This window comes from Hemiscyllium ocellatum, chromosome 5, assembly GCF_020745735.1.
Source record: "Hemiscyllium ocellatum isolate sHemOce1 chromosome 5, sHemOce1.pat.X.cur, whole genome shotgun sequence".
NCBI classification, from domain to species: Eukaryota; Metazoa; Chordata; class Chondrichthyes; order Orectolobiformes; family Hemiscylliidae; genus Hemiscyllium; species Hemiscyllium ocellatum.
Genome location: NC_083405.1, coordinates 41,281,907 through 41,296,777, shown reverse-complemented (window position 1 = coordinate 41,296,777; position 14,871 = coordinate 41,281,907). Strand labels below are relative to the sequence as shown.

General features: G+C 41.0%; 1 protein-coding gene across 1 annotated transcript in view; it reads left to right on the top strand.

Moving 5' to 3' along the window:
• The window catches only part of LOC132816011 (dynein axonemal heavy chain 11-like), a 417,048-nt gene that overhangs the window by 41,493 nt on the left and 360,684 nt on the right, over nucleotides 1-14,871 (top strand). Inside the window, exons 7-10 of the mRNA XM_060825416.1 lie at nucleotides 675-791; nucleotides 4,164-4,301; nucleotides 8,544-8,665; nucleotides 12,990-13,185. Of these exons, the coding sequence (XP_060681399.1) occupies nucleotides 675-791; nucleotides 4,164-4,301; nucleotides 8,544-8,665; nucleotides 12,990-13,185 (573 nt within the window). The remainder of the gene's footprint in view (nucleotides 1-674; nucleotides 792-4,163; nucleotides 4,302-8,543; nucleotides 8,666-12,989; nucleotides 13,186-14,871) is intronic.

Here is a 14,871-nt window from a genome sequence, read left to right as displayed (position 1 = left end):
AATTGGTAATGATGCATTAAAAATGATTTTTAAAACTCTTCCAAAATAATGTTATGAGAGAGGTTGAACAGGCTGGGGCTGTTTTCCTGGAGTGTCGGAGGCTGAGGGGTGACGTTATGGAGGTTTATAAAATCATGAGGAGCATGGACAGGATAAATAGACACAGTCTCTTGCCTGGGGTGGTGAGTCCAGAACTAGAGAGCATAGGTTTAGGGTGAGAGGGGACAGATTTAAAGAGACCTAAGGGGCAACTTTTTCATGCAGAGGGTGGTCCGTGTATGGAATGAGCTGCCAGAGGAAGTGATGGAGGCTAGTATAATTGCAAAATTTAAAAGGCATCTGGATGGATATATGAATAGGAAGGGTTTGGAGGGATATGGACCGGGTTCTGGCAGGTGGGACTAGATTGGGTTGGGATATCTGGTCAGTATGGACAAGTTGGACCAAAGGGTCTGTTTCCATGCTGTACATTTCTATGATTCTATGAATCTATCAAACAAGATTTGTTTGTCAGGCATTAGGATTTGACTGTCAGCAGAAAATCAAAGTTTTCCGGCCTTTTGTGTTCACATTCCTTTAATATTGATTATTTTTAGATTACTTTCATAAAGCAGATTATCCACTCAGATCGGTTAGGTTTAGTTGACTTAATTTTGATGCATTCTGCCTGACAGGATTTTGAAAAAGACTACAATATGTTTAAAGAACAAATTGTGGATTTTGATCGGCAGCTTGGGACCATTCTGTGTGCAGCATTTCAAGATTGCTCCGGGTTGGAGGCTGCTTTTAAGGTATGGATTTGTTTAAAATGACAGTAGAAGGAAAAACTGTCGTTGCTTTTTAAGTTACATTTTTTCTATTTTATTATTTTGATGTATGAGTTTGAGTTCCCATGCTTGAATAAACATTTTGAACGTTTACCTTTATACAAAAGGGTTAATTGTGTAGATATGCATTAATCATGCCTCATAAACTTGACTGAGTTTTTTGAAGAAATAATAAAGAGGATTGATGAGGGCAGAGCACCAGACATGATCTATATGGACTTCAGTAAAGCTTTCAACAAGGTTCCCACGAGAGACTGGTTAGCAAGGTTAGATCTCATGGAATACAGGGAGAACTAGCCATTTGGATACAGAACTGGCTCAAAGGTAGAAGACTGAAGGTGGTGGTGGAGGGTTGTTTTTCAGATTGGAGGCTTGTGACCAGTGGAGTGCCACAAAGATTGGTGTTGGGTCCACTACTTTTCATCATTTATGTAAGTGATTTGGATGTGAGCATAAGAGGTAGAGTTGGTAAGTTTATAGATGACCCCAAAATTGGAGGTGTAATGGACAGCAAAGAATGTTACCTCAGATTACAATGGGATGTTGGTCAGATGGGCCAATGGGCTGAGAAGTGGCAGATGGAGTTTAATTTAGATAAATGTGAGGTGTTGCATTTTTGGAAAGCAAATCTTAGCAGGATTTAATGTTCAGGTCCTAGGGAGTGTTGCTGAATAAGGAGACCTTGGAGTACATGTTCATAGCTCCTTGAAAGTAGAGTCGCAGGTCGATAGGATAGTGAAGGAGATGTTTGGTATGCTTTCCTTTATTGGTCAGAGTATTGAGTACAGGAGTTGAGAGGTCATGTTGCAGCTGTACAGGACATTGGTTAGGCGATTTTTGGAAAATTGCATGCAATTCTGGTCCCCTTCCTATCGGAAGGATGTTGTGAAACTTGAAAGGGTTCAGAAAAAATTTACAAGGATGTTGCCAGGGTTGGAGGATTTGATTTATAGGAAGAGGCTGAACAGGCTGGATCTGTTTTCCCTTGAACCTTGGTGCTGAGGGGTGACCTTATAGACGTTTATAAAATCATGAGGGGTATGGATAGGATAAATAGACAAAGCCTTTTCCCTGGGGTTGGGGAGTCCAGAACTAGAGGGTATAGGTTCGGGTGAGAAGGGAAAGATTTAAAGGAGACCTAAGGGGCAACTTTTACATGCAGAAGGTGATGCACGTATGAATTGAGCTGCCAGAGGAAGCGATGGAGACTGGTGCAATTGCAATATTTAAAAGGCATCTGGCCAGGTATATGAATAGGAAGGGTTTGGGGGGATATGGGCTAAGTGTCAGCAAATCGGACTAGATTAGGTTAGGATATCTGGTCGGCATGGACAAGTTGGACTGGAGGGTCTGTTTCCGTGCTGTACATCTTTGTGACTCTATATCTCCAAGTTATGTAAAGATTACCTTTTTGAACTGTGGAATAAAAATTGGGAAAACGTGTTTTAAACCGAGGAAGGCATGCAAGAAAATATTTGTGGTCTTCAAAATAAGTTACTGGAGCACCTTGTGAACTTTATATATACAATGCCATATTGTTTGAACAATGATGTAGAATTACAGACAGCCCACGGGTGTTTAGTTTTCCCAGTGGTGCTCTTCGGTTGGCTTTTCAATTAGCACAATTGTTTTGTGCTCCGCATTGTAACAGCCACTTGATTGACTCCTGGGAAGATGGCTACAATCCTGGATATGGGCAATTCAGCCTGGGAAGATTAAAGAATCTATCTCTGTCTCTCTCACTCCTGCATATAAACATTTAAAAATTTTAAAAAAGTCCTGACTGGTTAGCTATTCCCCTTTTATCTGTAAGCTATTAACTCTGCAATCCCCTGATGGAAGGGAAAAAGTATCTTTAGAGGCACTGTATCTTTAACCAATGAATGAAGGACTGAGAAATGGTGTATCCACAGCCTCACACCATCAACAGAGTCACCAAGGAATTGAAATGAATCAAAAGAAGCCCAGAAAAGAAAACTCTATGTCTATGATCTGGACTTCTTTGTTTCCTGCACCGATTCCTGGGGAAAACCGCTGTCTACCATCTTTTCGTCAGAAAAATAACCACTTGTCATAGCTCATTGTTTTCTGTGCCTCACCAATTTTTGATCTGAGCTAAGACTGACCCTTCTATTCCACAAACCTCAGATTTTTTAATCAGGCTTTTACTTGGAACTTAGTCAAAGGACTTCTTAAAATCCTTGTAGGCAACAACCGTTTCATTCACTTTGGAAACCTTCCTCATTATTTCATCAAGTAATTCAACTAAATTTGTAAAACACAATCTGCCTTTGCTTCCCCCCCACCCCCCTCCCTAATTATTGCTTCAAAATCCTTATCCTCCTCTGAAGATAAACTGACTGACCATTGGTTACTAGGAATGTCTTTACAGCCTTCCTTGAATACGGATGTCATATTTATAATTCTCCAAACCTTGGGCATTCCCCTGGTATCTGGCAATGGTTGAAAAATTATAACATGCCCTTCTGCTTTCTTGACATCCACTTCCTTTAGCAATCTGAGTGTACGTCCTACTTTTACCTTTCTCTCTAAGTCCTGCATAGCTGTTTTCTTTTTGTTTTTTGCTACTGATGTGTATCACTATATTTGGCTGAGTTCCTTTAGCTGGCAGAATATTCTGCATCTCTCCATCATGTACCCTGGCACCAGTGTTTATTTTCATGGAGGGATCATAATATTAGTTACACAAATACTTGTCATTTCCCTAACTATGAGATCTCCTACACAACAACTCCTTGCTGTTCCATTGTGTGCTTCCATGCCCACTAGTGACTTGAGCTGGTCTGCACTTTTTAAGACTTCTTAAATTATAGAACAATCCATCAAAACTCATGAATTTATTGTGTTATTGTCTTACCATTAAGTACATTCCGAAGCATAGAATCTTGAAAGTGGACAGGTCTGCATCTACAGAATTATACAGAATTGCAACTATACTTGCATATTAGTTTCTCGTTTTGTGAAGTACCAGAGATGTTTCCCACAAACTAAATGTAAGATTTGACTATGCTGCTTGTGGAGTCACTTGATACTACTGTCAATATGGTGATCCTGCTGCATTCTTTGTACAGTGCTTTAACCACCTTTTGCCTGTAATCAAAACAATAATAATAGCCAAAAATGAGGGCTATGAAGGATGTGAAGGGCATCATTGTACAGCATTTTACAGTAATTGCAAATACTTTTTTTAACGTTCTGCAAAGTTACAGTATAAATAAGTAGCCCATGTAATACCCAATCCATAACTTGGTTTCACTGCACTGCAATAATTGCAAGCAAAAATATTCATCATTGTTTATCTGTTTTCTCCCAAAGCTTCTAGCTGTATTTGGTGCTTTCCTGGATAGGCCCACCATTAAGGAGGTTTTTAGTCCAAAGTATTTTACTTTGCTGGAGATGTTTGATCAAGAACTGGACAGATGTAAATGTTTATTCGATAAGCATGTAGAGCAGGTATGTTTCATATAGATGATTCATAGAGATATTGTTTTAGTTAAAATTGCCTTTATTAAATATTAAGTCTCCCTTTATGATATCTGACCCTTCCCATTGTGCCTTTGTTCTGACAGAACACCTGTATTGAAATTCCTGACTCCTCCAGAGTTTTGCTGATTGTCTTACCTGATAATATGGGAAGTTCATTGAAGAAAGGGAAAAAAAAGCATAATTTATATGGTGCTTTGGATCTGCTCCACCATTCAATAAGATCGTGGCTGATCTGATTTTGGTCTTAACTCCATTTTTCGCTTGTGGGTCATTATCATAGATTTTTGATTGACAAGGGAAACGATCTTCCTCCTCCTTGACTGTGCTCGATGACTGTCATCCTCCTCCAAACTGCCGACTTACTGTGCAAGACAATTCCAAACATGTGATGTATGTGGGAAGCTTTGTATGGCTGAACTGATAGTGGGAATTGTCTTGACTGAAAACTGACTAAAAATCCTATTCCACATTTAATTTTTCCCTCTCAGAATGGGTAAATTAATCTCTGTGTGAAATGTTTCCAAGTCAGATCTTGAATGGTGCAGTGAGGAATTTTTTAAAAAATTCATTCTCTTAATGTAATATGGTTGGTAAGGATGGCACTTATATTATACATTCTGATGATGGAAGCTTTACTTCTCAAACTGCTGCAGTTTGTGTGGTGTACTTTAAATCACAATGTTTTAAAGTACACACTTCCACCGCCAATCCAGGAATGGCAACATATGTCAAAGACTCCCAGGTATCCTGTTAGGAATCAAGATCCTAATTTCATAAAAATGTTTATGAAATTGAGAAAGGAAAGCAGCATTTTGCCAGTGATTAACTGGACATTTCCAAACCCCTTGAAACATTTTGTTTTTCTGTGGACAAACCTCTTCCTTCCCTAAAATACTGTGAGAATCATAGAACTTTGGTCTGGAATGCATCCTATTGGCTCCTTTAATGATTAGCTCAGACATTTGCAGAATGTGTCTTAATGAAAGTGCAAAGAATACTTTGAGATCACATGTCAATTTGATGCATGAGCAGTGAGAATGCAAAGAAGAAATGGGCCTTTCTAATGCTTTCAATATGGAATATCAGATTTGTCGTAGCAGAAAGTAATCCCTGCCAGAATGAGGTCAGTTTAGAGTATTTTCTGAAGCATGAGGATCAGTTATGTCCAAATATACTTCAGTGATCAAAGTTTTAAAATGGCCGACGGTCTCCATGTAACCAATGCCACAAGGGGAAAATGTGGCCAGTGGTAGTACTTCAGGAACTAGTTGTTGGAGGTGATTCTGAAAGATAGGATTGAGATGCATTTGGAGAGGCAAGGACTGGTTAGGGACAGTCAGCATGGTTTTGTGGGTGGGAAGTCGATTTCCCCAGTTTCCTCATCTCCCCTCCTCCCATCTCATCCCAGATCTAATCCTCCAATTTTGCACTGCCGTCTTGAACTGTTTGACGTCTTCATCTTCCTTCCCACCTATCCGTTCCATCCTCTACTCTGACCTATCACCTGTCACCATCACCCCTCACCTGCATCTACCTATCATCTTCCCAGTAACATTACCCTCAGCCCCACCCCTCTCCTATTTCTCTCACAATCACCCATCCCACATTCCTGATGAAGGGCTTATGCTCAAAATGTTGATTCTACTGCTTCTCAGATGCTGCCTGACCAGCTGTGCTTTTCCAGCACCAGACTTTTCGATTCTGATCTCCAGCAAATGCAGTCCTCACTTTCTCCTGGGTGGGAAATCACATCTCACAAACTTGCTTTAGTTTTTTGAGGATGTAACCAAGAACTTGATGAGGGCAGAGTGGTAAATATTGTATATGTGGACTTTAGTTAAGCTTTTGACAAGGTTCTACATGGTAGGCTAATTCGTAAAGTTAGAACGCGTGGGATTCAGGGTGAGCTTGCCAGTTGGAAACAAAAATAGCTTAATGATGGGAGACAGAGGGTGATGGTGGAGGGTTGTTTTTCAGGCTGGAGATCTGAGACCAGTGGTGTTCCACAGGGCTCCACTTCAGTTTGTCACTTATATAAATGACTTAGATGAGAATATGGAAATCATGGTTAGTAAGTTTGTGTATGACACTAGGATTGGTGGTACAGTGGACAGTGAAGAAAGTTATCTAATACCAAAAGCTCTTAATCAATTTGGTGAATGGGTTGAAGGGTGGCAAATGCAGATTAATTTGGCTAAATGCGAGGTATTATCTTTCTTAAGACGTACAAAGACAAGACTTATACAATTAAAAGTAGGCCATGGGAAGTGTTGTAGAATAGAAAGACCAAGCATTTCAGGTACATAATTCTTTGAAGTTTGCATCACATATAGATAAGGTCGTTAAGGCATTTTAGAAGAATTTTACCGGAATGTTGCCGGGAATGGAGAGTTTGAGTTATAAAGAAAGGTTGGGATTTCTCTCTCTGGAGCATAGGAAGGTTATAAAATCATGAGGAGTGTAAATAGGTGGATGACAGGTGTCTGTTCCAGAGAGTGGGGATTTCAAGACTAGCGGGCATATTTTTAAGGTGAAAGATTTTCAAAAAGACTTGTGAGGTTATTTGTTTTAGTCAGTGGTTTGTGTGTGGAATGAATTTGCTGAGGAAGTGGTGGATGCGGGTACAGTTACAATGTTAGAAAGACATTTAAATAAGTACATGAATAAGGAATGTTTGGAGGTATATGGGCAACTCGCAGACAGGTGGAGCTGTTTTAGTTTGAGACTATGGTCAGCTTGGACTGGTTTTTCTGTGGCTGTATAAAATTGGTCTCTTGGCCTCATTCGGATACGACCAGCAAAATGTAAGTGCCAGTCACAGCCCCAGAGGCACTTGCTGGTCATATGGGATAGCATGATTGACCAGTGTCCTTGGAAGAATTTCCAGAGCTTTTGAGTGGGGCTCATGGTGCCCCACAACTGGACTGGCTGTGAGATTTTCTTCTTTGGTGGCAAACACCAACAGTTGTTTTAAACTAGTGTTACAAAAAGGAAGATTTGCATTTATTTGGTATAATCCAAGATGACATCTCCTATGAGAAATACGTGCTTTACAGATGCGAAAATGAGTCACACTGCACTCAAAATATTAACCTTTGTTTCTTTGTTCATGGATGCATCCAGACTGGCTGCATTTCTCCAGTCACTTATTGTTTTATTTCAGGGGTCCAGCACTTGCAATTGTTAGCTTTTAGATACAATGGAACTATTTCCACAGGGTGGGGAGTCTAGTACTTGAGCCTAAAAATTAGAATTCAGGAATGAAATTAGATAATTCCACAAAAGGATGGTAGAAACTTGCATTCTATGCAAACACCAATTGATGCCAAATCAAATTTGAATCTGATATTTGGCTTTTGTTTCCAAGAGGAATTAAAGGAACTGGGATTGGGATGGATAATAGTGTCAGATTGTAGATCAGGGATCCCTTTGCACTGTGTCACAGGTTCAAAGGGTAAATTGACTTTTTCATGTTTTCCTGAAAACTGATTTAACTGCAGTCAGTGTGTCTGTTGTACTCAGATGTTACAAAGATAGAGTGCAGTAAGCATTGTACCCTATAGTTGTATATTCCTGTTTCAACTGCATTTCCGGTGGAGGAGACGTAAGCTACTTAATTGTTCGTGTGATATGGGAGTTGATGGCTGGGCTAGTGTTTATGGTCCATCCTTTAGTGTTGTGGAAAAAATGCTGCTAAATTTGGCTTCTTGCACCACATATGCTTGGAATTGTAGGTCCATCCACAGTTAGTAAGGGAATGTCAGGACTTTGATCCACTAACAGTAAAGAAATGACTGCGTAGTTCCAAGTGAGGGTGATGTTTGGTTTGGAGCAAAACTTGCAGGTGGTGTTGTTCCTATGCCGCTTGTCCTTCCATGTGGTAGAGGTTGTGTGTTCCAAATGGGCTGTTAGAGGACCATGAGTAAACTATTCAGCTGCTAGATGTCTCTTGTATGTTTTGAACAAGATGTAGTGAAATCCAATTACTGTAACTTGTTTTATTATGTATATTTTTAATTATTCTCTCCACATTTCACTTTGCTTTTAGTGTGTGGGATGCAGATTTCAGCTTTTAAACTGTTAGTGTAATGAGTTTATTGACTAATAAAATGTAAAAAATGTGAAATTAATGAAGTGATCTATTTTTAGGGCTGAAAATAAGGAATCGGGTTTGTTTAATTGTATGTCTGTATATCTGACAAATAGAAGCTGAAAGGTGCTGTGATATTAAACAAGAACATGCCTTCAACTTCGGGAAATTTAAAATGGGCCAAAGAACTTAAGGAAAGGATTCAGATACCTTGGTCAAATTTCAGGCTTATTGATCATGTGTAAGTGTCATGATTTCCATGTATAAAGCCATTAAATAATTGAACATTTGTGCGAAATATCCGTCCTAATATTTCTTCATTATAGGTTACAACATTCAGTAGTTACTCATAGCTGTTTGCTATGATATAACGGAAGAAATGCTTATGTTATGTAGCACATGTACTTTTTGGCCATTTGTGTGTAAATCTGTTTATTTGCTTCTGTTCATGTACAGTTCCTTTGGGAAATAGACTGTCTGTAAAGGTTATATCAGAACCAACACTGGCAAAACATCTCATACAGTCACACTTGGGGAAGCTGCATTGTATTGTTGAGAGATGGCAGCGAGTCGATATCGTTGATTGGCATCTTTTGTGGGATTCTGGATTAGTGTTGCTGGAAAAGCACAGCAGTTCAGGCAGCATCCGAGGAGCAGTAAAATCGATGTTACGGGCAAAACCCTTCATCAGGAATACAGGCAGAGTGCCTGAAGGGTGGAGAGATAAATGAGAGGAGGGTGGGTTGGGGAGAAAGTAGCATAGACTACAATAGGTGAGTGGGGGTGGGGATGAAGGTGATAGGTCAGAGAGGAGGGTGGAGTGGATAGGTGAAAAAGAAGATAGGCAGGTAGGACAAGTCATGGGGACAGTGCTGAGCTGGAAGTTTGGAACTAGGATGAGATGGGGGAAGGGGAAATGAGGAAACTGTTGGAGTCCACATTTATGCCCTGAGATTGAAGTGTTCCAAGGTGGAAGATGAGGCGTTCTTCCTCCAGGCATCGGGTAGTGAGGGAGAGACTCGGCAGAGTGGGAGGGGGAGTTGAAATGTTGGGCCACCAGGGCGGTGTGGTTAAAATCCCCTACTCTAATCATCCTATTATTCTTACAGATAACTGAAATCTCCTTACACATGTGTTTCTTAGTTTGGGCTGCAAGTGCTCACCACTTGAGGACTTCAGTCTGTTTGTGCCACTGGTGCCATATTTAAATCCCAACTCCACAGCAGTTCTGGTGCTACAAGCCAAGGACTGCCCTTTCACTGTAGTCCTGCAATCTTATCTTGAATGATGTGGTCTCGAAGGCATGTTTGCTTCTCATTTTGTTAAGAGAGACCTGGATGTGCTGGTGGATTGGGTGGTTGGAAGAAGAGCAGTGCTTTTTCTTCTAGATTGCCAGAGGAAGTCATGTCTGGATATAACCAGCCTGGTCAGAGATATCAGCTCAGATCACTGGGCTGAAATAAACAACCCAACAGGGCATTGCACTTTGCAAGTGCCCCCATTTTCTCTCTGCTACCTCTCACCTACAGGATCTCTAACCCTCACCCTAACTCTAACACACCTCCCAACACTTCCACCACATTCCGTACCTCCCTTTGTGTCATTGCAGGAGAAGGTCTCTGAAGGAGGTAGAGAAGCCCTGGTGGAAATGTGGACAGCAATGTTATCACCATTCCATGCCAGACTGAGGGTTATATTAAGGTGTCATCAGTGAAGTTTGGAGAGGATAGCTCTGGTCTCCCATCAGCCATCCCCATATGGCCCGAGGTTCTTGGAAGGAGACAGGAACTTGTGAGATCTCTAGTATGTAAACATCATAGCAGCTTCCAGGGTAACTGGCACAGACCTCCATTAATTTCCCCAGCACCACTTTCTGACTAATATTATTTCTTCACTTCCTCCCTTTCACTAGACCTTTGGTTCCGTAACGTTTCTGGAAAGTGTTTGTAACCCATGCTGACTTGGTCTGACACAAAAAATACAGTCAGAAAACAAGGAACTAATAACGGAGGCAAAGAAATAGCAAAATAATACAATACAGACTGCAGTTCTGTCTTCTTGAAAGGGGATATAAATGTTAGGGAGCCATGGTTCTGGTGAGACTAGGAATTGAAGAAAATAGTGCTCAGGAAATTAATGGGGTTAAAGACTGACAAATGCCAGGGCTTGATAATCTACCTTTCAGAATTGTAATGGAAATGGAAATATGATGAGTAAAGCAGTGGAAGTGCTGGAAAAGGATTCAGTGCCATCCTTCACCTGGAGGAGTGACTTCAGAGGTAAACCATTGGATAAGAGCAGTTTTTGACCGTGGCGTGTGCACTCATTCAGGAATAAGTATGTGCATGATTCAATCACATATACAGTATTGCATATGTGCAGGGAAGCATTTTGAAGTGGGGATTGCACTTAGACATGGTGAGGAGACAGTCAGGACTATAGGTGCCAGAAGTCAGACTCAACAGATGTGAAGCTGGAAAAGCGCAGCAGGTCAGACAGCATCTGAGGAGCAGGCAAGTCAATATTTTGGGCTGAAACCTTTCATCAGGACTGGGGAGTGGAGGCCAGAAATGAATTGGGGGGGGGGGGTGAGGCTGAGGCGGGGGGGAACAGTAGGTGGGATGGCGATAGGTGGATGCAGGTAGGGGGTTATTGTGAAGGGTGGGAAGATTGGAGTGATTTGGTGAGTAGAAAGAGGTTGTTTCAGAGTGTGGTTGAAGAGCTTCAGAGCAGAGGTGGTTACCTTGGGGTCACATTGGGCGACAGACTGACTGGCCAGTCTTCAGAGGGAGGAGGAAAGCTTCTTCAAGGTGGGTATCCTTCGAAGAGACTTTACAGTGTTAGTTTTCATTGACTAGGCGACAGTGAGGTCTACAGATGCTGGAAATCAGAATCATTAGATATGAAGCTGGAAGAGTGCAGCAGATCAGACAGCAGCTGAGGAGCATGGGAAAGAGAGAAAAAAACCTACTGACAGCACATCAATAGCACTGGTGACACTTAGTTCTGAAGACTTTTTTTGCAAATGTACACAGAGGAGCCTTAATTATCTGAAGGGCATGGGTGGAGAGTATTTCATTTGGTTAATCAGTTGCCGGGTAATCATTGCTGCATAATACAGTTAGCCATGCATTGGGACCTTCCGATCTTGTTCACTTGATCCGAAGTTCGGTTAATCAAATGCCCGATAATTAATTGAGGTTCCTCTGTATTTGCTCACACTCTTAAAATATTTACTCTTATCTCTTTGTAGTTGTTGGACCTGGTGAAGTCACATCCATTTGGGAAACAAGCAGCTTTAAGGATGGAAAGAGTTGTATAGTTATCAGTAGAGAGGACTTGGGGGTGGGATGACTCCCCCGGCCTGAGGATAGAAGAGAGTCCAGAAGCCAAGGTGTGGCTGGAGAGATGACAATGAGGGCCAAGGACCCAGTAGGCCTTTCCCACAAACAGCCCCCACCCCACCCCGACCCCCACCCCCAGCCACTTCTCCTCCAGTTCTTTCCCCGATCATGGGCGGTACGATGGCACAGTGGTTAGCACTGCTGCCTCACAGTGCTAGTGACCTGGGTTCAATTCCAGCCCCAGGCAACTGACTGTGTGGAGTTTGCACATTCTCCCTGTGTTTGCGTGGGTTTCTTCTGGGTGCTCCGGTTTCCTCCCACAGTCCAAAGATGTGCAGATTAGGAGAACTGGCCATGCTAAATTGCCCGTAGTGTTAGGTAAGGGGTAAATGTAGGGGTATGGGTGGGTTGCGCTTCAGCGGGTCGGTGTGGACTTGTTGGGCCAAAGGGCCTGTTTCCATACTGTAAGTAATCTAATCTAATCTAAATTGCCCGTAGTGTTAGGTAAAGGGGTAAATATAGGGGAATGGGTCGGTGTGGACTTGTTGGGCCGAAGGGCTGTTTCCACACTAAGTAATCTAACCTCCTACACTCCTGTATTGTTGACACAAGTGCAGCCTTGAAGAACACCCCTGTTGGGTTTAAAAGTCAGAGTATTTTTAAGGAAAGATCTTTGCAACAGTTTGGTTACATAAATCTTGGTTTTCTCGCAATTGTATAGGTAGGAAATAGGAGTGTGTAGAATTAGATATTTTCACTTAGGATGAAATAATGTATGTAGTATTAAGAGGGAAACAAGAATCATTCTAATGAAGAGATTTTGTCATTTGATTTGAGAAGGGCTGCCTATACGATAAGCAGATTTTTTTCTTAAATTAGCAGCACTAGAGAACAGATTTAACTTTTTCTAACATTTATTTATTAATAAACTAAATAAATGAACTTTTCACAGTTCTAGCTTATTACAGGATCTAACGGACAGCCAGTTCAGGTATAAGTAGTAGGCAGTTCAGGTGATTTGTAGTCTGATCTTTTCTCTTGCTATGTTGTAGAGAATGACTGGCTTGTATTGTAGGATAGGCTATACATAGGATGATAAACCAAGATTCGTAATAATTCTTTGATTGGAATGAGACTTTTTCTAAACTTCTTCCTTTATTGTGAACAGTTTGTAAAATAAAATGAATGGGAATTAATTTATTCAATAATATTTCTTTTTAGAAATCTTGAAGGCTCAGAAGCTGGGATAGTCTATCAGAAATACCTGGAGATGCTGACTTTACTGGATGAGTATGAAGAACAGATTTACTTGTCATGGACAAGTGGGGTTCACACAATTTGTCAGTTCAACTTGGATCAAACAATTATCAAGCGTAATTCTGAAGCTGGTTTTCTCAGTGTGAACTTCGACCATCAGGTACAGAAGGCATTAATATCCCAATTCACCTTTATTGAAATGAACCTATACAGTTCATCGAACCAGTTCGATGCCTTGAATTTCTGCAGGGTTTTCTTCTTTGTCATTCAACTCTGCTGAGTGACCATTTATCAACAAAAACACTAGTTGAAACTCTCATGCAGAATCATACACAATTGAGTTAAACTGAATTTACAGGAAATGAATATTGCTGTCTTCCACAAGGTTGATGGGAAAAATCTGAGGCCGTAAAAAAGGATGTAGCCTGCTAGCTCACCTCGTAGTATTGACAGGACACAAATTATATGAGAAGCATTGAGCTACTTTGAATCATAAGAGTTTGCTTCTTGAAAGCTTTTTTTCAGTGTAACCCATAGTTATTCAGCCTGGACTCCTCTCTGGATGGCTGTGAAGGAGCCAAAAGCCATCATATCTTACCATTCCTTTCACACTATCACGAGGGGTCTCTGTAACATAAGTGAGCAAACATTGAGGTCAAGCAAAGAAAGTTTGCTGATGCCTGTGCTTTAGAGTTTATTCTTCACTAATTTAGATATCATAGCTACACACCGCAAAAGTGCCACAAAGCTTGGATAGATTTGTGGCTTCCCCAAAGCACAAAGGTCACTAGGAAAAAAGCCATATTTCATTGAAGGCAATGAAACCCCTCCCTGGATCAAAATTGTAAATTGGTTAATTATGAATGTATTGGTGGAGGGACGTTGTGAGGATACATGTCTCTTGTCTTCAACACTATCAGATAAAAATTTAGCTTAATCTATTGAAAGTGCCAATAAAATGCTGAGTTTTTTTAAAAGTAGAATGTGTGGCTGGGGGGATTTACATTTTTGATTGCTTCCTTTGCTCCTTCCCTCATGGACTTGCATCAGGTCAGCAGTGATGCAGATCTGCTTTTGGACCCCTGGATGTGTTTAATAAGTAAGTGTTGCTGGTAAAGCAATTTGTTATAATTCTGTTTCAAGTTCAGACATAACCGTAGAGGTTGATAGCACAGAAAAAGATACTTCAGCCAATCAAAAACAACCACCTAACTATTCTAATCCTATTTTCCACCACTTGGCCCCATAGCCTTGGACTGTGCCAAATGTTGTGAGGGTTTCTGCCTCTACCATTCTTACAGGCAGTGAGTTTCAGATTCCCACTATCCTCTGAGAGAAGAAAATATCCTTACAACCATCTTCACCTCCTGCCCCATACCTTCAATCTGTGCCCCTGGTCATTGATCCCTACACCAAATGCGAAAGTTCCTTCCTATCTACCTTATCTATGCTGTCATAATTTTATACATCTCAGACACATCCCCATTCAATCTCCTGAATGCTGAGGAAAACAGCTCCATCTATCTAATCTCTGTTCATAACTTAAACGCTCCAGTCCAGGCAATGTCCTGCTAAATCTCCTCTGCAAACTCTCCAGTGTAATCACATTCATCCAATTATGTGGATTCCAGAATTGCAACACAGTACTCAACCTCTGGTCTAACCAATGTTTTATATCATTCCAGCATAACCTGTATACTGTTAAACTCTGAGCCTCACCTAATAAAGGCAAGAGTGCCATTTGCCTCCTTAATGACATTAATTACTTGTCCCACTACATTAAGGGATCAGTTGACATGCACACCAAGGTCCTTCAGATTAGATTACTTACAGTGTGGAAACAGGC